Genomic DNA, 23,704 nt, shown 5'->3' on the forward strand with positions numbered 1-23,704 from the left:
CGTGGAGATGGCCAGGAGGGGATTTGCCAGAAAAGATGATCTCCAAAATCTTGTGTTTATGGTGTGCGATCTCTTTCCCTCTTCCCGCTTCTTGTCTCAAAACTAGGCGCCGCTACAGCACCAACTCCAATCAACCCCTTCCAAGTGAATCAGCCTCAGCCACTCACTCTAAATCAGATGAGAGCGAGTCCTGTGATGGGAACCAGCCCTTCCTTCAGTGCTGTGCCACCGATAAGCATGGAGCCAATACCTCTGTCTTCCATGGCCCCAGTGCCTGTGGGAATGGCACCGATACCAGCTATGGGCACTGTGGCCTCTATAACAAGGATGGGCCAGGGGCTGAACGTGAGCATTGCAGGATCAATGACCCAGCCTCTTCACAGTACAGGAATCCCGCCGTCAGCATCCCAGTCTACAAATACAACTAACCCTTTTCTCCTATAAAGACCCAATTAAAGGAACTTTCTTTTCATAGTGTTTCCAGGCTGAAGTCTTTACAGCAAAATGAACGTGGCCTGTGTGGACTGAACGGTGTGTAAGAGACTTGGAAGTAGATTTGCAGTTTACAGTTATGATCTTTGAAGAGTTGTCTCTACTTACCAGTTAATCTAAATCTAGTCTTTGCTACAGATGGTACCTTACTTTGGCTTGTTGAGCATTATGTGAAATGTTCAGACTTTTCACCAAAGTTAGATTCTGCCCATTTTGTTACTTTGTTAATCATTTCAATACACTTTCTAGGGAGAACCTGCCATTTTAAACTCCGTGGGCTATTTTGTAGATGTCAGATGATGTGCTGGATCCTGAAATTACTATTTACCTGCATATGTCACTTCTTATGCCCATATGATAGACCTGAGATTCAGAGTGCTAGTGAATGTTTTGCACATAACTATACACAGTTCTAGACTGTTGGTTCACCCATAGTCCTTACTCTAGAAGAGAATGATTCGGAGGGCCCAGGTGGCTGGTTTTTATGCATTAAACATTGCAACGCAAAATCACACTGCTTTCGTATAAGAGGTTTGACCGAGAAAGCAAGCTTGTCTCAAAAGCAAAAAAACAAAAAAACCAAACTTCCCCAAAAAACCCAGACAAAAAACCCCCAGAACATTCTCAAGTTGTCAAGTATAACGTGTGCTGTTGTATGCAGTGTTGAATTTGTACACTACTCTTTAAGGACTCCTGAGGAACTCTCTGTGAGTGGCATGCTGCACTCGTGCTGAGTGAGTGTCCTGCTCTGTGCTTGTCCAGTACCAGCTTCGTTTGGAAGTTAACGTGTATTTTGTTTTTATTTGACTTACAATGTGAGTTGAAAGAAAAAAGAAATACAGTGGGACAACTCTGAATTCAATTTCACCGGGGCAAGCTTTAAAACTAATTCAGGCTTAACCTTGCTATATGCAGTTACTCTTGTATACTTTTGCACATATTTTGTTTAGTACAGTTTCATATTTGAGTTTGCAGAGTTACCTAATAGTCCTTTTTTTGCTAATTTTTATAATGTGGTTCTTATTTAACTGTCTGGTTTTGATAGATTTATCAAGTCTGGCTGAAAAATTAAGATATTGGCAAATGTCATTTTTATGGTTTTAATGCCCTCTTATTTATGGTTTTAGCTCTTTGTTTCTGTAAAGAGAGTTTAAAAGGGAAGATTAACACTAAAATATTTACTTTTAAATGAAGTATTCATAATGCAAATCAAAACAAATTCTCGTGACTAATTATTTTTAGATGAATTAAATTTGAGCATAACATGATTTAAGACTGCATTAAAAAGAAAAAACACTAAAGTCGCCTTTCCCTTGATTTGTTCCCGTTTTCCAGTTACCAAAATGGACAGACGTTTAGCCTTTATGACTGTCGGAAGAGAGGCTGTTTTTTCTTGTAATACTTGAGATGTTAAAAATTCTAATGTACAAACACGACTCATTAATTTTATTGACTAATTTTTCTTAATGAAAGGTGCGCTCCATATTGATAACCGGTTCCATTTACAACTATTAATTGTAAGCTGAACTATTACATTTTAACTTGCATGCCTGGACTCATCGGCACTAAACCACGCTCAGGTTCCAGCCAGTGTTTCTGGTGGAAACCTGGCCTTCTCACAGATGGCAACGTGTCCGAGCTCTGCTTTCACAAGCAACGCAAACACCCGCAGAGCATGTGGAAAGGGATGTTCCCGTGCTTGCTACTGCCTTGAGGGCGTCTCTGTGAATGAACTGATGCATCTTGGTGGCCTTTCCCTAATGACAAGGAGGGGAAAACAAAACAAAACAAAGAAGATGAAAGAAGTTGTCAGAGTTGTGTGTTCTGGTGTAGTGATGCTGTGTGGGACTGTGCCAGTCTAGGGTTGTGTGCCACAGGAGAGAGGGGCTGGCTGACGTGGAAGGGACTGGGTTATATCTTTTGGTGGGTAGGGGAGGCTGAAAGACTATCAAATCTAGGGTACAATCACAGATTTTAGCTGTGTAGGTCAGTGTAGCTCTATTAGTGTACGGAATGCTAAGTGTGTGGATGTTTCTATGCAGATTGTTCTATCCTCTTGAATACTATTGAATTTGCAAGTAGGATTCAGAATATTCATCTGCTCTTGTTTTTATATAGGAGGAAAGAGAATTGCTGTCCACACCCAGTATGTCTTTAAAAAAAAAAACAAAACAAAACAAAAAACCATTCATGTTGCCTTTCAGAATAAGGAAAAATACTTTACTTTTTTGTTGTTGTTGAAGTTATTGAAAAGTGTAGACCAGGAAGGGTGTGATTCTTGCAGATGGAGGGGGGGTGGGGGGTGGGGAAGTGATTTCCACTTGATCTGTGGCAAGATTTATCCATCATTATTTTTCCAATTTAATTTTATCAACAGTGGAATTGAGGTCACTTGATGTTTTTCCCTTGGTCTGTCACCTGAATGCATTTGCAACTGTTAGATGGGGCATGGTCTGTTCAGCCAAAAATGTGTAACCGCATCCTGTCGTTAAACACTAGGTAACATTTTGGAGGCGAGGTGGAGTTTGATAGTAAGTATTCAAAATGATAAAGTTATCTACGGTTCAGAGTCACGATTTGTCACCGTGAATGATAAAACTGTGCTGTTGGTCTGGTAGGGAGCCCTAGCTTAATGAAACTGCTGAATGGCAAATTGTTGCTTTCACCAAGCCACTTCTGTAAGAGCTGTATTACTTTATACCTATCTATGTATAGATATATATCGCACAATAAACCAGGACAGGGCACTCTGAAGAGCGATCGGCCCAGACTGTGGTGCTGTAAAGCTTTAGGCTAAGGACTGACTGTGCCGAGATTCCCAGCCTGGCGTGGGGGTTGTGGCAGGAGCCGAGTGGAAGACGATACGAGCTGGTTTGGTGAATGTGCTTGGTTCCTGGGCTGGAGGTGCGCCCGTGTCGCAGCTTGTGCAGGTGTGGGGCGCTGTAGCAGTGACGCTGAACGGTGGCTGCTGTCCTAGCCAGGTGAACCTTCAGTTGTGTCCAGAATGGTCAATCTCTTTTCGCGATGATTTAACTGCTTTCCAGAATAACTCTTCCTCCCTCCTCGCCCTCCCACTTCTTTTTGCATGGAGGACACGTGCGTATCCGATCACATCTGCTCTGGCATATTTCTCCAAATGCATTTCCCTCTCCCCCTTCTTCTCTCACTTGCAAATACTAAAAGTGCTTTTGATTTTTAAAATGTTAGTATCCCAAAATAGCCTTACTGGTCAAATTGACCAAAGATAAAGTGTTAAATATTTTGTAAAAAAAAAAATAAAAAAAAAATCTTGGCATAATTTTAAACCCAAAATAAGCTCAGTTATTTATTCAGTTTTATACTATATAGAAACTAAACTACATTGAGGGGACAGGGAAGGAAAACCATGGTGGGTTGTGGTGTTTACAGTCTTTTTGAAGTCCCATAGCTAAGACAACTATTCTTATCCATCTTCCCTTTTGCTGTTACGGTTTCTAATGTGTACTGTATGTATTAATATTGCACAAATTGTGGAGAAATATATGGTTTATTTTTCACAGCAGAATCTCACAAGACTTGCTTCCTTTACAACTGTTACAATTTAAATATTTACCAAACTGTTTTCATAATACTGGGAGCCGGCTGCTTTTTATGAATTTGTGCTGACTATTGACATTATTTACTGTATAAATAATTTATCATTTGTACTATTGTATCATAATGTCTGTATCTTTGTGTCATTTTTCCCAAGCGAAGTCACAGATGTGATATTTAATAATGCCATCAGAACAGTGGAAAGACAAGGGGTTTGTAGGTGACTGGTCAGAATTAAAATTGTATTGCTTATATTCCAGCCGTGTTGCTTCTTCAAGACTCTGCGTAGTGTTTATAATCCCATTCAAAAAAACTGTTGCTGCCATGCTTGGTTTGGTTTTCGAGCAAGTTGATGGCTTGATTGAGATAATTTAAGGTTTGTGCTAAAAGTCCTAGGTGCTAGGAGAAATCTAACCGTTACGGAGAGTAATGCTTCTTGTACATTGTCAATGTGATTTCTTCGATGCTTTCATCACTTTCCTGGGGCAGGCCTGCTCTTACTATGAGAAAGGAGAGTTTCTTATAGGTCACTTAAATCGGAATCAGTTGAGACCTTACTAACTCAATAAAAATGAAGACTTGTGTTGCAGGTGACTGAATTGCTTCTTTAAACCACATAACCCTTTAAACAGCACTTTTGGAGGGGTAAGCAAGGACTGTCTCGTGGAGGCTTCTGTGTTTATGTGAAGACAGAAGTCTGGGGAAGGTGTGACTTAAAGCCAGCACTTGTGGAGTAAGGGCTGGGGAACTGTGACAAAACGTCTTCGCTTCCCAAGTTTGCAGTAGTACAGTCTTGCCCTTCCTGCAGGCTTGGCTCCGTCCCCTCGGTCAAGTGGCCCGGCAGATGGGTAACAGGGAGCCTGGCTCCAGCAGGGAAGTGATTTCAGCTTCTAATTCTGGACGGTTTAAGTTGAAGGGTGCTTAATTAGCAGGCTATTTCAAGAGCTACCTCTCCAGAGCCCTTCCAGGTTTTCTGTAGTTTGCTGCCAATCAGGCTGATCACTAATTGAAAAGTTAATTTCTTAATGCTGACACTGCAGTGGTGCTAAAGACCCGACTGTCAGAAAGGTGGCCACAGGGAAAAAAACATCTGTTTTGGTTTCCGATCCGTGGTACGGAGCTGGCTGGGGGTGTTGTGCAAACCGGCCGCCCCAGTAGCATGCCAGTTTCCCTGGAGAACGAGGCTGGCTCTGGTCAGGTCTTTGATTCGTTTTGCTTCTGTGTTTGGGCCACTAATAAAAAGAGGAAAAACGTCCTTTGCCAGGGTGGCAGCCCAGATACCTGTGGCTTTTTGTACCTCTCATTTTTACAGAAGGATGCTTTCCGCTGCTGGGGGGTGGGGTGGGGGGCTCCTGTGCGTGTGTGTTGCTCTGGCTGCTCGCTCTTCCTGTGTGATCAGCACTTCTGCTCTGGTTTACTCTGGCCTCTTGACATCGCATGTTAAATAAAGCTGCTGGTTACAGGAAAGGTTTAGGAAGGACTCAAAGTGGAAACGTGGGTGATGACTCTGTGATGCTCCTCAAAAGGAGCTGAATGCCGCAGGCTGGGCTGGCCGAGGGGCTGCTGGAGGGAGCCGGAGCTGACAGGGCCTGTTGGGAGCTCTGGCTGTGGCCGAGCCTTCCTCTGGCCTTGGGCAAGCTGCGCTGCCCCGACCCGGCTCTCCTCTTCCTCTTCTGTGAAGTGGGGCGGTGTTTGCCCACTGCGGAGGAAGAGGCTGGCTGGATGAAGCATTATCTAGAGCCTTGCCCTCATCCGCACCAGTGTTGCCAGAGTGTTTCTGCTGAATGCGTACGTTGCCGTTACCTCTTGTTTGTGCTGGCCCGAGTGACGTAACTTGGCTCTTCCGCTCCTTTTCGTCGAACTGTGAGAAAATGGTTTGAGTCGGCTTGTGCCGTGGCTTTGGCAAGACTTTTGCAACTGCCTGCCATCTACATTGCAGAGAACCAGTGTGATTTATGGAGCCCTTTGTGTTTAAAACTTCTGCCTTGTTGAAGTTAGCTGTCATCCACCTCCCGGGTAGTCCCTGTCCTGGGAGCTGGGACATGGACGAACGCGGATTTCATAAAGGCAAACGTTTGGGAGCTCAGGATTATAAATGGTGAGGAGCCGGGGTTGTACGCTGCAGTAATGATCCTGTCTTTGCTGTCAGTCGATTGTACCCTGTAATGGGTGAAGAATTGGGGTTTTGATGAGTCAAGGTTCCCTCTGGTGCTTCAGACATCCCTGTCAATTACCCATTAGGGCGGTTAATTGGCAGCAGTCTGGCGATCGATAGGGGATCGGCATCCTACCCGTGTAACACAACCTAGTGATTTGCAGCGGTTGAAGTAGTAATTGATGAATGGGGGAGCATGGTGATGCCTTTGCGGGGAGATAGCGCGGCCTTTGGCTTTGCTAGGGGGAGCCCAGAGCTGTACCAAACCTGGAGTGAGCAATGGGACCCTCAGATCCGTGGTAAATTTTAAGATCGGAGATAATCTGTCCTTCCCCCAACAGCTGTTTAATGGGTGGGACAAGGAGGCGGTGCAGACTTTATCCACAAGTAAACTGGTGACCAGCAGGATTGTTCGGTGTGATGTGCATTGAAACTCGGCTCAAAAAGGCTGCTTAAAGCATGTGAACGTCTGCATGGCCAGCGGAGCGCGGATCCTGCCGTGCCGTGCTGAGGGCCGCAGGCAGCGTGTGCTGCTGGAGGTGGATGAGATGCTGGGCTGGAGGGAGCGGGTGTCTGTCAGCCACTGTGGCTGTTGAGCAGCACTTAGCACGTCCAGGCTGCTTCTCTGCTTGATCCGTTCTCAACGTGTTGAGCAAATGTGTTCCTGTTCTCAGATGAAAGAAAATAAATGACATTTCAAATAGACAGAATAAAGCTGTAGTATAAGGTAGAGTCTGTCTTCTCAGCTCCCTGCCTGCTGCTGCCTGACGTGAAGCCTCACTGGGACATCAGCACTCCCAGCTTTGCAGTTTGATTGCTTAAATATGCTCTAGGAGATCCTCACAAGCCAGTATCATGGTTTTAAGCCCTGTTTAAACATCTGGAGCTGCTGTAGATCCGATCAGGGCTCGATCCAGCTCAGGGTCCTGCTTCTGGCGTAGAGCCCTTCGTAGAGCAAAGGCGTTGTGGCCAGTAGCCACCAGTACAGCTGCCGGACGGGCCCTTTGTGAAACCGCCGTGTGTGGGCTGTGGGAGCAGCGTGGCACACGGCTGCGTCGGGCAGGGCTGGAGAACGCCATGCACGGGCAGAGGTGAGGGCCGAACAGCCCCTGCGGGACACCGACTCCGCGTGGAGCTGCCCCACTGGCTGTGCCGTTGCTGCCCCACATGGGATTCCCCGCAGCGCTGTGGCCGAGCCACCTCTAGTAATTTCTAAGATGGAAAATCGTGAGATGCTTTGCTTGTGTCCCACCGGGGTGGGAACGTGGAACCCGTGAAAATCGGGCAATGTGCTCCCTGTTCCCCTTGAAGGGCTTTTTGGCCAAGGAATGAAAATTGGGTGGTTTAACCAAGCCTGAAGGGAGCCAGTTCTGCCTCGGTGTAACAGCACACACGGCCTAGGAGACCGTGGGCTGGCTGGGGTTGTGCTGGCTGATGGCGGTGGGGGTTTCTTTGCTTTTTTAAATGCCTTCGTTAGCAAGTCTGGCACTAAATGTGGTGATACTGAGGTGAATTTAGGTACTTAAATATCTTGGCCTGAATAGAGGTATAAAAATAGAAACCTGCAGCAGTTACATGCTTCTGCTGATCATCCCTCTGAAGGACGAGAGACTGAATCCCTTGCACCCCGCCGTGAGAGCAGGTTCTGTTGCACTCTCACTTCTCTGCAGCCTCCCTCCTGGGGGCTCGGGCCTGGTTTGGTGGCCGAAGGACCGGTTTCTAACAGGATTTGTGCCCTAAAGATGGCCACGTACTGGAAATTTGTTGTCTCGAGCCCAGCCCTTGTAACCTGCTGTCCTTGTGCAGGGCAGGCTCTGGTGCGCTGTGGAGGGTGCTGGGTGTGCTCTGGTGCACTGTGGAGGGTGCTGGGTGCGCTCTGGTGTGCTGCGGAGGGTACTGGGTTCACTGCGGAGGGTGCTGCGGACGTTGTTTCTGGGTTTGCAAACACCCATGAGTGCCTCGGCTCTTGGGCTTTGAGCTCAGCCACATTTGCCTCCCAGAGGACTCCCCACCTGATGGACAAATCCTCGTGGGTCCCCTCTGCAGCGTGTGCCCCATGGATGAATAGGACTGAACGTCCCCTGCGGGGCAGGCAGCCTCTGGTCTGCTCCTTGCTGGTTCCTGCTCAGGGGTTTGTGGGGTCTGGGAGACACTGGGAATTGCTGGTGGCTGCTCCAGACCGGCACAGGTTTGTGCGGCTGGACCCTGGGTCCCAGCTGGGCTGGGTGGTGGGTGCAGGAGGGGGGAGTCATCATGTTCTCGTGGGGGTTCGCCTCCTGGAGCACGTTTTAGGGGCACCCTGGAGACGTCCTGCGTGGGCTCTGCCGCAGCCACCCGCTTGCCCAGCTGCTGCTCCCTGCCAAAATGGAAGAGCCCCAGGGGTCGGTGGCTCCTGTTGGTGCTGCAAGGCCCCGTGTCCCCCCAACACTGGGGAGCTGGCGGTGCCTGGCCAGACACGGGCTCTGCACTGCAGCCTTAGGTGCCAGCCCGGCTCTGTCACCGCTGATGCTGTTTGTTCTGTGTGACCCCCATCTCCCACCCAGCTGCCCCATCCTGCTACTTCACAGCCCCATGTCCGGGACTGCGGGTCCGGGGCGTTCAGCCCCCCTTATCTCCTGGCATCAGGTCCTGGCATGATGCTCCGGTGACCTCGGCACAGACGGGTCATCCTGGGGCTGGTCTGCAATGGGCTGATACGCTGCTGGTGATGAGCCTCGGTAATGCTGGAGCCAAAGCTCTGCTTTTTCTTCAAATCTGGCTGTTCTGTGATTTTGTGTTTATTTTTTTTTTCCTCTTTTGTTTTCCTTTGGAGTATTTCACAGGAGGCTCCTGCTCCTAAACCGACACTGCTGCCGGCGAGCAGCTGCTGTCAGCTTTAATCCATTTGCAAGACTCACTTTCAGATGGAGACACCTTCTAGCTGCTGCAATACTGCTGCTGTAAACAGCCTGGTGGGCCCCAGGGCAGTTTCTGGAGTGCTCGCTGCTGCCAGTTTCTGGCTCGGTCCCACTCCCTGTGAGGCAGCTCGGTGGCTTGTAGCACTGGGAGGCGCTTGCCCCATGCTCGGGACAAGGGGCAGTGGCAGGGACGCTGGTACCATTGCACTGAGCGATTTCCATGTGGGAACAGGAAAAACTTGGGTGTCCTTCATGCAACCTTGTTCGCCCGCTGTTACTAGTAACCTCCAACGTCTTCCTAAAGGTTGCAAACTGCCACGAGAGGGCAGGAGCTGATGCTGCTATTTCTAGTGTTGGTAGAAAGGGCTGCAAATACCGGTTCCTAAAGACTATCCAAACGATTTTCCTTTTTCTGGAGGGTGTGATTCACAAGCTGCTGCTCAGTCCGTGTCCTTGGCCGTCTCCCTCCCAGGGTGGCTTCCACAGTGATGGCAGGAAAACTCTGCCATGAAGCGGGCACGGTCCTGCTGGGCAGCTCGCTCCAAAGCTCCTCCAGAGCCGGGGAGCAGAGGAGGGCTTCTGCAAAGCCCCCAACTATCTCACATTTTCCTCTAACAGGTCTCTCTTGTTTTGATGGCCTTGAACCCTCATCTTGTGTCAGGACACATGTTCTGAATGAAGATATTTTATTTTCTTTCCTCTGCCCATCTTGAATTAGGAGGTTAATGGCCAATTTCACTGTCTGGGAGAAACTTAAGCGTAACAAAACAGAAGCTACAGTGCCAGCTGACAGCCTCATGCTGCCATCTGTGCTACAAGGGCTTGGGAACTTCAGTTTTGAATAAAAGGGAGAATGATTAACTAGTAAACGAGCAGGGTGGTTACAGCTGCCTGAAGAGTGGGTGAAAGGAAATTACTTTGAGACTCCACTGTAACAGGGCTGTGTTTTTCTGGGTTTTGGCTGTTCTTAAAGCCTGGGGTTCTTTTAACCTTTAACACTAACTGCAACCACCATTTACGTGTCATAAATCCCTTCCTTATGAATGTCACCTGGTCTCAGCAGCACAGTGTCATGTCTATCCGTACTCCTCTGCCATGAGTAGAGATTCTCTGCAGGGTGAAACAGCTGCCAATGCTCTGCCATGCCCAAGTACCAGAGACAGCTTTCCAGAAAATTATAAAGGCAGCAGCGAGCCTGTCTCTGGGAGAAGAGTGTGTTTGTGAGAGATATCAACAGTTGCCTTGGAACAAAGGAATGGCATTGAACTCAGGAAACACACTGAAAACATCACCCCCACACGTGCCCTTGTGTAAGGAGCAAACTATCAGACTGAAAAGCTCCTGCAGTGAAATGCTCACAAGCTAAACACATTAAGGCCTTGAAGAAGGTATGTGAGGTTCTTCATAAACATGCTCGGGACACTGAGGAGTCAAAAAAACCCCCAAACAAACCCACCAAAAACAACCAACCAAACCAGAGAAAACAGGCAAAAAGCCCTCTTAATGCAGGTAGCAGCGGCGGGGATCTATAGACTTGCATATCTTCAATACTGTTCTATGGACTTTGGGGTTTTAAATTTTTTTTTAAACCCTTGCTTTTCAGTTTTCTTTTAACCTTTCTTCTGAGGGTCCCTGCAGCTCAGCTGTGAACAGCGAAGCTGAGCAAACACACGTGTTGGTTTTGCTCAGTCTCAGTGTGTTAAGCATCCAACTGCTCATTTGAAATCGGTGCAATTCAGGAGATCAGTTGTAGCACCACACTGCAAAGCTGCGCATGAATAAATTCACTGCACCCCTGTGGGCACAAAGTCTGGGCTTTATCTGGGTTTAACAGGTTTCTCATGACTAGAAACTCTGCTGTGCAGTTGGGCTGCAATTGGAATGGGGGCAGGTAACTGTGCTCAAGGGAAAAAAGATATTTAAATGGTAGCAGGTTTAATGTTTGCCTTTCAAGTATTTCAAACACAGATATTTATCCTGCTACTGTAGGTAACAGCTTCCCAAATGCTTTTGAAAAGGAAACAAAATTCCTTGTGTCTCCTCTGAGCCAACAGGAAATACTTACTAATTTGGATTCCAACATGACTCAGTTCAGAGATTACAACACTTGCCAAAACAGCTGGTGGAGGAGCTTACTGGAAGCATAGAATCAACAAAAACAAGATCAGAAAAAAAGAAAGAGATGAAAAGTCATCTGTAACCACATTTGGAAAGGTATTTATAAATAGTATAAAAGCTGCTAATGCTCACAGCAAAATTACAGTGATCGCATTATCTTTCCTGAAATTATATTTATTCAATCATACTGCTCAGCGTGACATAACGACTGCCCCTAACCGGATGCTCTACTTGATAGGTGTCCTGGAGGCTCTGCAGTTCTGTGTGTTACTACTTGTATCTCGACAGTTTCAAGGTCTTGGTATCGTGTTAAGTCATTCTTACAGTCATCTCTTGGTGTTCGCAGTCAACACAAGAGATTACATGCCCAAATTTAAATATGAAAATGACTAAGCAGTTAGTCATTTCACTGTAGCATACACCTCTCTCTCTTTTGTACCTGTAAGAATAGCAGATCTGGGATGATCTAGGCCTTGGAAGCATCCCTTCTGGCACAAACAAATAAAAACCCTAGCAGCAGAAAGACAAACAGATATATTTAGGCAACTGGGTTTATTCAGCCTAGAAGACACTCGCTCAGAGGGGCACTCACTGAGGCCACGATAAGACATCAGAAGCTCTTCAGATGGTGGCCAGCTCGGCCTGCCTCACGCTGCAGCTATCCGAGAGCACACACTGGCGCTGGGGCTCCTGTCGCACACTGCTAACAACCAGCAGCGCTTCGGTCCTTAGCTGAGATTGTGCAGCGGGAAAGAAAACCTGAGTCTAGCAGACTAGATCATCACTATGCTGCTGTTTTACTGCCTTTCTTTTGATTAAAAACAAAAAACCCAAAAAAACAGTGAAGGGAAGCCATGGTGTTGTGATGGCTGGAGGGACTCACTGAAGGGAGATGGTACTTTCTGCTCCTCCCCACGCTCCTGCACAGAACTCGGTGCTGCTTGTGACTGCACACAGAGCTGGCTTAGTAAGACTCTACTTTCTTTGCAGAGCCTTCTCTAAAGCTTATTTTTTAATTAATATCTGCATTTAAAACGTAATTTGTTCTAGCAGAAGTTAAAACCATGCAGCAAAGATTTGTTTAACACCACGGTCTCTCTAACTCCTCTAAAGTATGCTGTCCTCTTCCCCTCTGGCCCTTACTGAAGCTTGATGCAGAAATAAAATCTGGAAGTGGAAGAGTTGTCATCTTGTTCTAAATGCAAAAACCCAGGTTGCTTCACTGAAAACTGTGGAAAGGTTTGTTTCTACAGTGCATAAGCTATTTTAATTAGTTGCATGAACTCTAAAGGACTATGTGGGATTATAAAGAAAACTGCTGTTGCTTTTGCGGAGGGAAGCACATGGCACAGAGAAACACATGTACATTTTACTGGAACATTTCCATATTCCCTTCCTTTTAAGAAGGTGCAATAATTTCAATTTCCCGTTTCTACCACAAAAAACATTAGTAAAAAGAACTGAGTTTGCAATGATGTTTTAAACACAGGAAAACTGCTACAACTATAAACTTACCTGTTCTGAAGTATATAAAGAGTGTACAAAAGGCTGTTACAAAAAATATTTTTTTTTACAGGTCTTACTTTGAAATACTCTGATATTACTCAAAAAATGCTAAATGACATTAATTTACACAATACTTCAACCTGTTTGCTTACTGAAAGGATTACACTCGGGTAGTTATTCCAAAGCATCAAGGCGTTGTGTTTCTTTTGGAATAATGGTCCCCACTGACATTTTCTCAGTTTAGTCAGATACTCATTTCCCATTGCCACAAAAAGCCCCAATGTGGTTAACTTCTCTGTGAGCCTCTGAGTATCTCACACCCAAGTTCAGTACTTATGAATCCCTTCTGTAACAGGCACCAGAGCAGAGTTCTGCATGTCGCTCGGGCTCACATCATAGCCCAACTTCTTCATGTCTTTGGTCACTACATTGAAGGAAATGGTCACAAAGCCTTGAGATCGCACCCTCGTTACTAGAAGAAGGAAGACGTGAATAAAACCGGTTAAGAGATGTTTTTGAGTAGTTGTTGAACTCCTTATACATCCAGGTAGGACTTTTCTCAGCAGGAACAACTTGTCTTTTTTATCAGCAGAAGATGGGTGGCCAAGCTGTGGCCTGCTGTCATGCAAGGGTTGCAGTCAGGAGCTCCCAGGGACTTACCTTCTCTTCCTTCTCCCTGTGCTACCACTTTGGGGTCAGTAAATTCTGGACGTCTCCCTGTGAACCAGCTTGGAGAAGAAAATAGAAAATAATTAATTGGATACATTCGCTAGTGTTTGGATTTGATACAGTTCATGATATGCATATTAAAAAAGCAAAGGGAAGGTTTAATGAAACTCCCAGCTTTTGTTTGCAGTAGAGGGTTTTGAAGACTGACTCACTTTATTGCCGGTCTACTTTGATCAAAGATAAGTTTGTCTCTCTAAGGAGAAAAATATTAAACCAATTTCACACACATTATGTTAAATTCAAGTTATTTCTGGGCTAGACAGAATCTTTTTATGGCAAAGAAGTCTGAAACTAATTCAGCTCCTGATTACCCAGAGTGATGGAGGGGCTTGGATACTCTCGATACATCAGAGGCGCACGTAATACAAAAGTGAGTATTACAATATATATCTGTATACAATACAGATCAGAGTGTAGATCTACAAAAAGGACATCGTAAAGAGAAGTAAATCAGTGGAATCCTGACCATCAGGCACAGACTCCCATGCTGCCTCTGACCCAAAGTGCTCAAGTACCACAGGACCAACTCTGCAAGGGCAGGCTCTGCTGGTACTGGCAATCCACCACCGAACAATCAGCTCACAGGTCATTCAGACTGTACTCAATACAATGGAAGGAAAAAAACTTAATACACTCAGTTGCTGTGTATAGACTGCTACTTTGGAAGGTGTGTGTGTGTAAACAAGACAAAGGCTGCAGAAAATGCATTCCAGATGGAAGAAAAGGTAGAACTGGGAATTGTTTTTCCATGTTGCCTCTGCTTTCCAGGTTGCTCTTAATGTGGCTGTCTTTCAAGAAAAGCCCCCAGCTACAGTAAGATTTAGGGATGGACTGCAGCATGCCTCCTTAGAGTCCAGTGGCAACTAAAATGCTCAGTAAAATGAGCTTTAAGTAGTGCCTCTGCAAGTCACATCACTGACGTGAATTGACCTGTGGAACATAGAGCTACCACTCAGTACAGGAACTCATGTACCAGTCTGCTCTGCTGAAATCAGTGTTCAAATGTGAGGATGAAGAAAAGATGAGTCAGCATTACTGCAAGCAGGTAGTTAGCATGTTTTAAGAAAGCTCCTCAGAAGATCTAGACACCTAAAAATGTGATTTTACTTACAAAACTCAAAACTATCTGGTTATGATACAAAGTATTCACATGTATGCACCAGTGAGTAGCTGCATATACCTTTGTGACTAAGAGCAAAAGGACTTAAAAAAAAAAAAAAGAAAAGAAAAAGTCTTTTAATTATTACCTTGTAAACTTCTGCAGCCTAGAGGTGGACTCTGGAACAAACATAGCAATGGTTCTTGTATGCCTAAAACAAACACAAGATGTGCATAACTTAAGAAACTAACCAAACAGCACTGGCAAGATTTCCTGTATTTATAAAGGTACCAGAATTTCAGACACATCAGACCACTGAAGTTCTTCATTATAGCACCTTCCCTTCCACAAAGAAAGGGTTTGTTTGCATAGGAAAAGAGTATCTTCCTTCATTTCCAGTGGTAGGAATGAAAGCTTAGCATGTGCTGAGACAGATGAGGAGAGGTAACATACTGCGCTTCATACTTGAGCTTTCTACATGCCAGTTTTGACTTTACAGTTGTCTACAGGATTACCAAAAATTATTTGATAACCAGGGGCAGCTGCTAGAAAATCCATGCTCTTTGTACCAGATGGAGAATACACGATAAGGAGATAGGGGAACATTTCTGTTTCTGAAACAACATAGTGACTAGAAAAACCCCCCTCTGTTTCTGTCCTGAAAGACAGGTTGTCACCTTACCTTCCAGGTGTGATGGGAACATGAACAGCTCCATAACCTCTGACCACATCGTTTCCAAAAAAGTCAGGTCCATAGACGCTCACTATGATCTGTGGCCCTGCAAACAAAGCGTCTGTGAGAGGTGTGCCTGGTCTGCGAGCTGCATCCCACCACCCCCAGCACTCACAGCCGGACGGGTTGGTGCTCTTGAAGGTAATGTCGATGGGGAAGTTCCAGACGAGTGTGGTGGGCGCGACGTCGCTTTTGGAGGTGATCTGGGAGATACCCTCCTCCAGGCCCTGCGGGGAGAATGTGGCATAAGCGGGGGGCTGGCACAAAGTCCGTTACACACATGCCACGCTGCCAGCGGGCCTGGCAGGCGGGCTGGGTTTCAGGGCCGCACAGTGGTGCCTTACCGCAGTGGGAACCCAGTCCTGGCCATAGACGAAGCAGAACTTGCAGTACAGGTCGTCAAATCCGGGGAACTGCCGGAGAGAGAGGCTGTGCTGGTGGGGGGATGCTGGGGCTGAGGGCCAGCCCCAGTCGGGGGGCTGAGGGTGGCCTGCACCGCCACGACTGCGGGTCAGGGCTGAGGGGGGGTGGGCGAGTCAGGGGGCTGAGGCCGGGGGCTGATGGGGGGACCCCCGGGTCAGGGGGCTGAGGCCGGGGGCTGTGTGGCGGGGCCCCGGCTCAGGGGGCTGAGGGCGCAGAGGCCGGGCCCGGCGGCCACCCGGGCGGAGGCAGCGCTGCCTGGCGCCCGAGGCCCGGCCGCCTCACCGGGCCGCACTGCTGAGGCCGCGGCCGGGCTGTGTGGCGGGGCCCCGCGCTCCCCCTCCCCGCCCTGCGGCCGCGGTGCGCTCACCTGCCCGCTCTCGATCTGCCCGGTGACCGCCAGCAGGAACACGCTGGGGCTGCCGGCGGCCGCCATGACGCGGCCCGCCCCGGGGCCAGGGGCCGCGCTCCCGCCGTTGCCATGGCCACGGACGGCGCGGCGGCGGGGACAGCCTTCCTCGGCGGGCGGCGCTTCGCGGAGCTGCCGCTCGGAGGCCGGCCCCGCTCCCCAACCCGGGGCGGGCCGCCGCGAAACGCGGGGAGACCCCGCCCCGGGGGCAGCCCCCGCCAGGGACCCGCCCGGCGCCCCCCGCCGCTCCCCTCGGCTCGGCCCGGCCCGGCCCGGCCCGGGGGGCCCCTCGCACGCCACCTCGTAGCCTGAACTGTCCGGATTTATTTTTATCGTTATTATTTTCACATGAGCTCAGCCCCCGCGAGCTCGCTGCGAAGCACAGCCCGGGGACGGCGACTGCTCCGTGGCCACTAGATGTTGCTGCCGGCTGGGACAACTCGGCTCCGTCTGCCCCTGGCCGGGCCGGAGCCGCCACGTGTTTTCCAGGGAGGAAAAGCCTTTGGGATCGGTGGGAAAATGGGCTTTGTGGCCTGCGGAGGGTCGCCCTCCCGAGCCGCGCTGCTGCGGGAGGCCGGGGTCATCCCCTCGCCGTGCCGTACCCCATCCGGATGTGGCCCTGCATCCCGCGGGAGGGGAAGTGGGATGGTGCTGCTTTAATTAGCCTGTGCTAATTAAAAGGAGAGGGTAAATTTTGCGTGTAAATGAGGCAAATGAATGTGCTGGGGCCCTGCAGAGCTGAAACCACTGAAATCTGCTGACTGGGACTTAATTTTCCCCCACGGAGGCTGCACCATACCGGCGCTGGGCCCACTGATGCCGCCGTCACGCCAGGAACCTTTGTCACACACGCGCATGCCGGTGCCACCGAGGCTTGGTGCCTCAGTCACCATCTGCTGCATCCCCTTGCCTCGTTTCTGCATCCTAGACCATGCTCCTCTTTTTGAGAGCGATCCGGGGGCATTTAATTGCCACCAGACACTCTGGGGAAGGGTGGAGGGATGAAGGAAGACCTGGCTCGGCGCCTGTGTGGGTTTCCCGTGCTGTGGTTTCAAGTCAGAGACCTTTCACACATGGGCTGAGCAGAGATGCAGATGAGCATGGTTGGGACAATGCCTCAGTCCTTGTCCTCATCCACTAGCTCCATTTATCTCCCCTCTGGCAGACCTGGTGGAGATGCCTTTGCTGCTTTGCTCGCTGCGGTGCCACACGGTGAACTTCGTGGCCGGTGTCTTTCCTCAAGGGACACCCCAAGATACCACCTGTTGAAAGAGGTGGTGTGTTTTATACTGGACTGAAAGTAAACTACCATTGCACTTCACACCAAAAAATATCTTCCATGTTCCAACAGACATTGTCTCTGTCAGTATCTTACCTCAACTCCATTTTTTAGGTTTTGAGGGTTTTTTTGGTTTTGTTTTTGTATTTTTGTTTCTTTTTTAACATTCAGCGAACAAATTTGGCCAAGAGAAGAATGAGAGGAAAGCAAGAGGGGTGGGAGGGAATGGCTGAAATGTTATCCTTTATCTCCTCCCCCTCAAGAATGCCTGAGAGAAAATAATTTATTTGAACTGAAAATTATCGGGGGGGGGGGGAAATAAAATAGTTCTAGACCAGCTGTCCAATGCTTCACTTGGCTACCAGCTACCTCAGAGCCAGCTAAGAGCCAATTTAAGGATTTTTTTCTTGCCTGGCAAGTGATATACAGCTGCTGGAGGAGTTATTATCAGCACCAGGAGACCTTCCCCATGACAGAGAGAAGGCAGCAAGGGTTTTTCAGCAGCTATGAGTCGTCTGTACCTGCTTGTGGAAGGACTCTATCCCCTCCCAGTCATAAGAGACCATTTTTTCTTTCCTCTCTTGCATGCCAGTCTTGTTCTAATTAGCTGCATTTTTGATCTTTGTGAGTAGACTGAAATCCCAAGCAAGGAAGCATTTTTACCCTGCTGGAAAACTTAATTAATGATCCATCAGAGAGTTTGATTTCCAAGCATAATGAAAACTCAGGGGTCACACCAACTCCATGGGTGTTACTTAACGATGTTGTTGTTTCTCTTGGCCACGTAAAACATTCACCTCTTCCCTTGGACTTGCCCTGATCCTGTGATATGTGAAGGGACTAATGGGAAGCCTCCCTGGGGAGTCTGGGGCCGCAGCCATTGTCGTGGGGAGGAAGGGCGCTTGCCTGCTGCTCGCTGACTTGTCTTCTCTTGCAGATGCTGTGCCCATGTCGAGTCCTGGCTCCAGAAGATTGACTCCTGGCCTAGTGAGCTCACCAGTGTGCATTCAGCACCGACCTCTGTGCACGAGGCATGTTAAACGACTAAGGGAGTTACGTTTTCTTCATTCCCAGAAAGAGCCAGGGGTTGGAAAAATCCAAATTGCTTGGAACTCTGTCTCTAAGAGCTTCTGAACCAAGCTGGCGTACCTTGACCTGATGCCCAGAGCCGAACAGGCTGCTTCCCTGGCTCCCGGGGCAAGGGGCTCCCAGGGAGGCTGGAGTGTGGTGGTGCTCTCAGAGGGGTTCGTGTGCCGTCACTGTCTGTTTCCGCAGGGACTGACTCCGCACTCGCATGGGTGAGGGCTGAGCTAGCTGCTGGGAGAGGGGGAGCAAGTGGAGGCTCATCTCATCCTGGGAGAAGCTGTCAGGCAGTGGCCCTGTGACGGAGGTGACACAGCCTGTGGTGTGTATCTCGTGCCATACCTGGTGCCCATCGCCCCATCTCTGGGCTCCTTCAGGGTAATTGCAATAGCAATAGTAGAGCCCTGGATGTGAATGGCAGGTCTGGGCACTGCTGCTCACTGCTGCCTCGGAGAGCAAGCGCTTAAAAGCCCTGTGCTGCAGGGAGATACCCAGAGAGCAGGTACTTTGTCACCGTTACATTTTCAAGTATGATTAAACCAACCCTGGGGTTGAATCATTGCTTCCAACAGGTGCTCGGGGAAGGTGGGTGAGACAGAAATGACAGTACAGTGGCTCGGCAGAAAAGTTTATTTTTAATCCCAAATATTTATGATCAACACCTGCTAAATGGCCAGTGAAATACGTTTTATGGTGTCATTAATCTGCAATAAACCAGTTTTATTTTTAGAGTGTTTGCACAACGTTGCCAGCCTGACTCATCCCTGCCTGCGTTTTATCTCTGTGAGGAGGCTGCAGAGAGGTTCCCTGCCCTTTGTCTTAACAGCCTTTTACTTCTGTTCTCAGAGCTCTTCCCACCTGCTGCTCAAATCAAACAGCACGGAAGGAGGATAGTCTCATAACATCAAACGTCATATCAGGGGGAGCACATTCCTGTTGTCATTCTTGCTGAATTTATCTACCCAAAGGTTTATTGTGGTAGGAAGGTAACTGGGGTTACAGGTGGGGTAAACTTCTGCGTTATGTGTCTGAATGTTGTGAGCCAGCCAGGAATGAGGCCCAAGGGGTCGCGACTACACCAAGAGGGTCCTCGTCACCCTGGGCTCAGCGGGGAGGGGGCTTTGCTGGGAGGGACACACACACTGTGTGTAAACCAGGCCAGGCGCGAACCTGGGGAGACTCGCTCCATCCTCAGCCCAAACACGTTTTGCAAATATACCCCCTGAGCAGAAAAGCAGGGCAAAAAGCCAAAGCAGACATTTCGCTATTCGGTGTTCTGCTCCCCCTCGTTACACTGGGTAATTTAGCAGGTTGGGGTCCAGCTCTGACACCCCCCTGGCCATGTGGCTGCCAGCCCTGTGCCAGGCAGAGCACGGCTGGGGAGGGGAGGTGTTGCTGCCAACGAGCTGTGAAATGCCTGGTCTTCTATGAAGAATTAATTTGTATTGGAACTTGTTACCATTGGTGAGATTTTTTTTGTGTTTGTTTTTTGTTGTTAATGAGGAAAATTAATTAGTGCCTTGGTCTGAGCCAGTCAGAATAAATTAACGTGCAGGCAGGAGGGGGGAGAGGGTGAGGAGAACTGGAGAAGCTGGTTCCCAGCGGGGCCATCAGATTTGATAAGGACATCAGGCTCTGGGGAGAAGAGGGGAAGGGAAGCGAGCTCCTTCCTTCACTGGACACAAAGCCCTGCTGCTCTCAGCCCCCTGCCCCGGGGGTGGCCGTGATTTTGGGGGGTGACTCGGGTGGGAGAGCTGGTCTCTGCTCGTGTGTCTGTGGCAAACCCTGGAGACATTGCCACTGGCCTTCCGCAGCTTGTGCCTCTGAGTGGGGCAAAGCAGAATCAAAAAAAAGCTGCTCCAGGGGATTTCAATCAAATAGTCAAATAATTAATCTGGTTTCTTTCCCGTGGTGTGACATGATGAGGATTGCTGGCATTTTCTCTCTTTCCTCATGAACAGATATTTTTTTTTTCCACTGAATAGTCCAATGGCCACAGCTGGGAAAAACCCCAATCCTGACCTACAAGTGAAGGGTCCCCGCACCAGGAGCAGCCCAGCCTGGTCACAGCCCCAGCCTGGGTGTGAAACCCTCCGGGTGACATTGCCGCCTGGATCAGTGTTGAACCAGGGAGTACGTCTGTGCTGCTGCATGTCCCTCAGCCCAGAGCAACCCCTCTGCACCTCCCAGCCTCCACAGGGAGCTGGTGCTGGGACTGGCCTGGCTAAAAGGGCTAAATCCTGCCGTGGGAGAAATGGGGCTGCCTACGTTAACACCGTTTTGCTGGAAAAGGATCAAGCACTCACCTGGTGTGAGCGTGAGTTACTCCACAGCCCCGGCGGGATTGCAGCAGATATAGACGTGTTGAGCTGCTTAAAGAAGCCAAAAAAACAGAAATGGAGATTTCAGCCCCTCAGCCCGCACTGGTGGTGCTGTGGCTCCAGCAGGCTGTGCTAAAATTTCTAATTAAGCCCCCTTGTATGGAAGAAGAGATGGCCCCAGCCGTTAAAACACAGCCGTGTGTTTAAAGCTTAATAGGGAAGGTTTAATGGATAAAGTCAATTTAATTATTCATCCTAAGAAAGCTTGTACAAATATCAAATGCTTATTAGTATTCATGCAACCTGTATGATCTCGCAACACTGACAGATTAAAGGTTTTATCTAATTACTCTGGGGATGGATTCAGAATTGGTTGTTGGGGTTTTTTTTTAATGTTTTTTTTTCTCCCCAGCCTGACAAAGAGGGTTTCAGATCGATGCCATCCGAGATGTAACCTTGAAACAGAGACCATCTGGAGGCTCTTCAGGTTGCTTTGTGATAGTTTCCTCTGCCCCTTCCTCAACATGGTGGGTTTTAATCCTTGTTTGATCCCCGCTCCTCAAAGGCTGCCAGAGCAGCTCTGGGCAAGCCCAGACCGACGCGGCGCTGCTGTCCCTGCGGGCTGTGGTTTTGCTGAAATGGAGAGCAGTGGGGCAGAGGCTGGCTGACAAATGGACACGACTGAATTATCATTAAAAATGCAAAATAGAAATCGATCTAATTAAATAATAATGACTCACATTTACCCGGTGCTTTTCACTTCTGGTCTTGAGCAATGCAACCCTTGCAGACAGCCCGGTGGAAATTGCTTAACGTTGCAGAGATTCGATCAGCTGGGAAATTAATGCCGGGCGATGTTAAACTGTTTCTCTGTGCAGTTGGGCACAGCCAGGTTTGGGCTGAGGACCCAGCTCCAGGGGCTTTGCACCTGTTCAGCCAGGTGACCGTCCCCAAAAGAGATGTCAGGGAGCAATTCCCAGTCACTGTCTGGCCTTAGGAAATTCAGTCGGAGCTTGACTCTCCCCACCCGGCCAGGATGTTCCTGCAGGCTCCTGGAAGGAGTTGTTATGGGTCCTGCTGAGCTCCATTTGGATTTGGGAACATGTGGCTTTGTCCGAGGGGACAGGTGAGTCCCCTGCCCTGCAGCCACAATGCAAAGGCTTGTGGCCACCTCCGAGGTGACAAGGGCTTCCCTGCACCCTGGGGATGGAGGCCGGCAGGGAAGGAGGGAGCAGGAGCCTGGTGGGCCTGGGGCAGGACCCCCACATGTCCCGGGAGGCATCACAGAGCTGTGATGACATTGCAGCCCTGGGACCAGCGCCTGCCGGGAGGGAGAGGAGGGTCCTGAAGCCACAGGGCACATTCAGATGCTCTTGGCTGGGAACATTCGATCTGCTGCAGGTGAACGAGTTCCCCGGGGTCTGACACACGGTAAGGACCCGTGCCCTCGCGCCAGAGGCGCAGCTGCATCCCCGTCAGCATCTTCTTTACCAGCAGGGTTTTGCACCCAGCAAACTACAAAACCCACCTTGTCTTCACTAATTGCTCTCAGTACCAGGCTCCTGCCTTGTCCTTCCGCTTTTCCAAGAGCCTGATCCATGTCCCCAGACCCTGGGGATGTCTTGGTGGGTACCTGATCCAGATGTCACAGCTGCAGTGTCATCTCGGGGGATGGCTGTGTCCCGCAGGCAGCTGCGGTGGGAGGCCAGGTCCCCGGGAGGCGGTGAGCCTCTCCAGTTGGGCAGAGGCAGCAGAGCCCGTTCAATTCCTTCTCCTTGTGGCTTGAAGCAGCTCTGAACCTGCAATTCCCAGCTGACACTTGTGCCTGGCGTATGGGTGGTGTCTGGATGCCCCACACCTTGCAGGAGCGTCGTTGTGGGATGGAGGCCATATTCCAGTCTTGGCAAGCTGCCTGTGCTTTGACCGAGGTCACAAATAAGGAAAGGAAAAGGCTATTTTGCTCTGCTGATGCCCCTTAGCCGATGCATTTGGTACCCAAGAGCGGCGCTGTCGTCGTGGTGTGGATTGGGCCAGTAAAGACCCATGGTGTGGCCTCTCCATGCTGTCAGCCTGGGCCAACCATGTCATGGGTCTGACGTGTTTCATTCCTGGGTTTTTACCTGTGGGATCCCAGGAGGTGTCCCGGGAAAGGGATGATTCCCAGAGCAGCCCAACCCCAGTGCTCCTGAAGCTACCGCAAGCTGTAACCATGGGCAAGGAAAGCCTTTTTCCAGTCCCCCGTGCTTCATGCTCCTGCTTGTAATTAAATGGTCTGATTTAGGCTTATTTTTAGCCTAATAAAGCACAGCTTTGCCAAAAAAGCTTCTAACAGCAGAGGTTCCTGCCTCAGATTGGATTTTTCCTTCCTTGGCTGGAAACCCCTAGTTGGGAAGGTGACAAGTGGCAGAGAGACTCGATTTGGAGTGACACTGCTCCCATGATGTGGGACAGCACTGCCATTCCCATGGCTCAGCCGTCTGCTGAAGCTGGATTGTGGATGCAGCTCCCACCCTTCGGCGGTGCCTCAGACCCCCGGGAATTTGGGAAGATGGGAAAAGGCTCTTTCGCTTTTGTCCCTGCTCCAAAGCAGACAGGTACAAATGCCTTCTAAAGTTGTTCCTTTTTTTATATATACAAAAACGTTTTATAATTGAAATTTAAGAAAAATAAGAGGCTTTCCCTCCTCTGCTCCCCCTGGTAGTGGGGCAGCTCCCCTGGAATTGCTGCCTGACTTTCCTATGGTTGCCCACGGCATCCCGGGGCTGTGCTGGGCCAGCACTCCTCTGGCCGGGACTTGGCCACGGTCTATTCCCAACGTAATAAACCCCCTTCCTGGTGGCAGTTTTTTTCCAAAGCTCCTACTCCATGGAACATGTTGCTTTTGACAAAT

At 49.2% G+C, this 23,704-nt stretch overlaps 2 protein-coding genes across 5 annotated transcripts in view; one reads left to right on the forward strand and one right to left on the reverse strand.

Moving 5' to 3' along the window:
* The window catches only part of EPN2 (epsin 2), a 64,573-nt gene extending 59,919 nt beyond the window's left edge, over positions 1–4,654 (forward strand). For all 4 annotated transcript variants that reach the window (XM_056334204.1, XM_056334203.1, XM_056334202.1 and 1 more), the window contains one exon: positions 107–4,654. In XM_056334204.1, the coding sequence (XP_056190179.1) occupies positions 107–444 (338 nt within the window). In that variant the 3' untranslated portion in view covers positions 445–4,654. The remainder of the gene's footprint in view (positions 1–106) is intronic.
* A 6,660-nt stretch (positions 4,655–11,314) lies between these two features.
* On the reverse strand, positions 11,315–16,221 carry B9D1 (B9 domain containing 1). Its single transcript, XM_056334210.1, has 7 exons — positions 16,093–16,221; positions 15,647–15,715; positions 15,418–15,529; positions 15,252–15,348; positions 14,718–14,780; positions 13,402–13,469; positions 11,315–13,213 (listed from the first exon to the last, which is right to left on the reverse strand). The coding sequence occupies exons 1-7, from the start codon at positions 16,156–16,158 to the stop codon at positions 13,068–13,070; spliced, it is 621 nt and encodes a 206-aa protein (XP_056190185.1). The 5' UTR covers positions 16,159–16,221; the 3' UTR covers positions 11,315–13,067.
* Between the last annotated feature and the right edge of the window lie 7,483 nt (positions 16,222–23,704).

Source organism: Falco biarmicus, chromosome 4 (assembly GCF_023638135.1).
Source record: "Falco biarmicus isolate bFalBia1 chromosome 4, bFalBia1.pri, whole genome shotgun sequence".
Taxonomy (NCBI): domain Eukaryota; kingdom Metazoa; phylum Chordata; class Aves; order Falconiformes; family Falconidae; genus Falco; species Falco biarmicus.

What these genes read in the sequence shown, in the direction of transcription:
- B9D1 (XM_056334210.1), bottom strand. Translation starts at nt 16,158, where the DNA reads ATGGCGGCCGCCGGCAGCCCCAGCGTGTTCCTGCTGGCGGTCACCGGG. An exon ending in GTTCCCATCACACCTGGAAG is followed by an intron (nt 14,781 to 15,251) that starts GTAAGGTGACAA and finishes TGTTTGTTTTAG; the next exon opens with GCATACAAGAACCATTGCTA. An exon ending in AGGCTGCAGAAGTTTACAAG is followed by an intron (nt 13,470 to 14,717) that starts GTAATAATTAAA and finishes TTCTTCTCCAAG; the next exon opens with CTGGTTCACAGGGAGACGTC.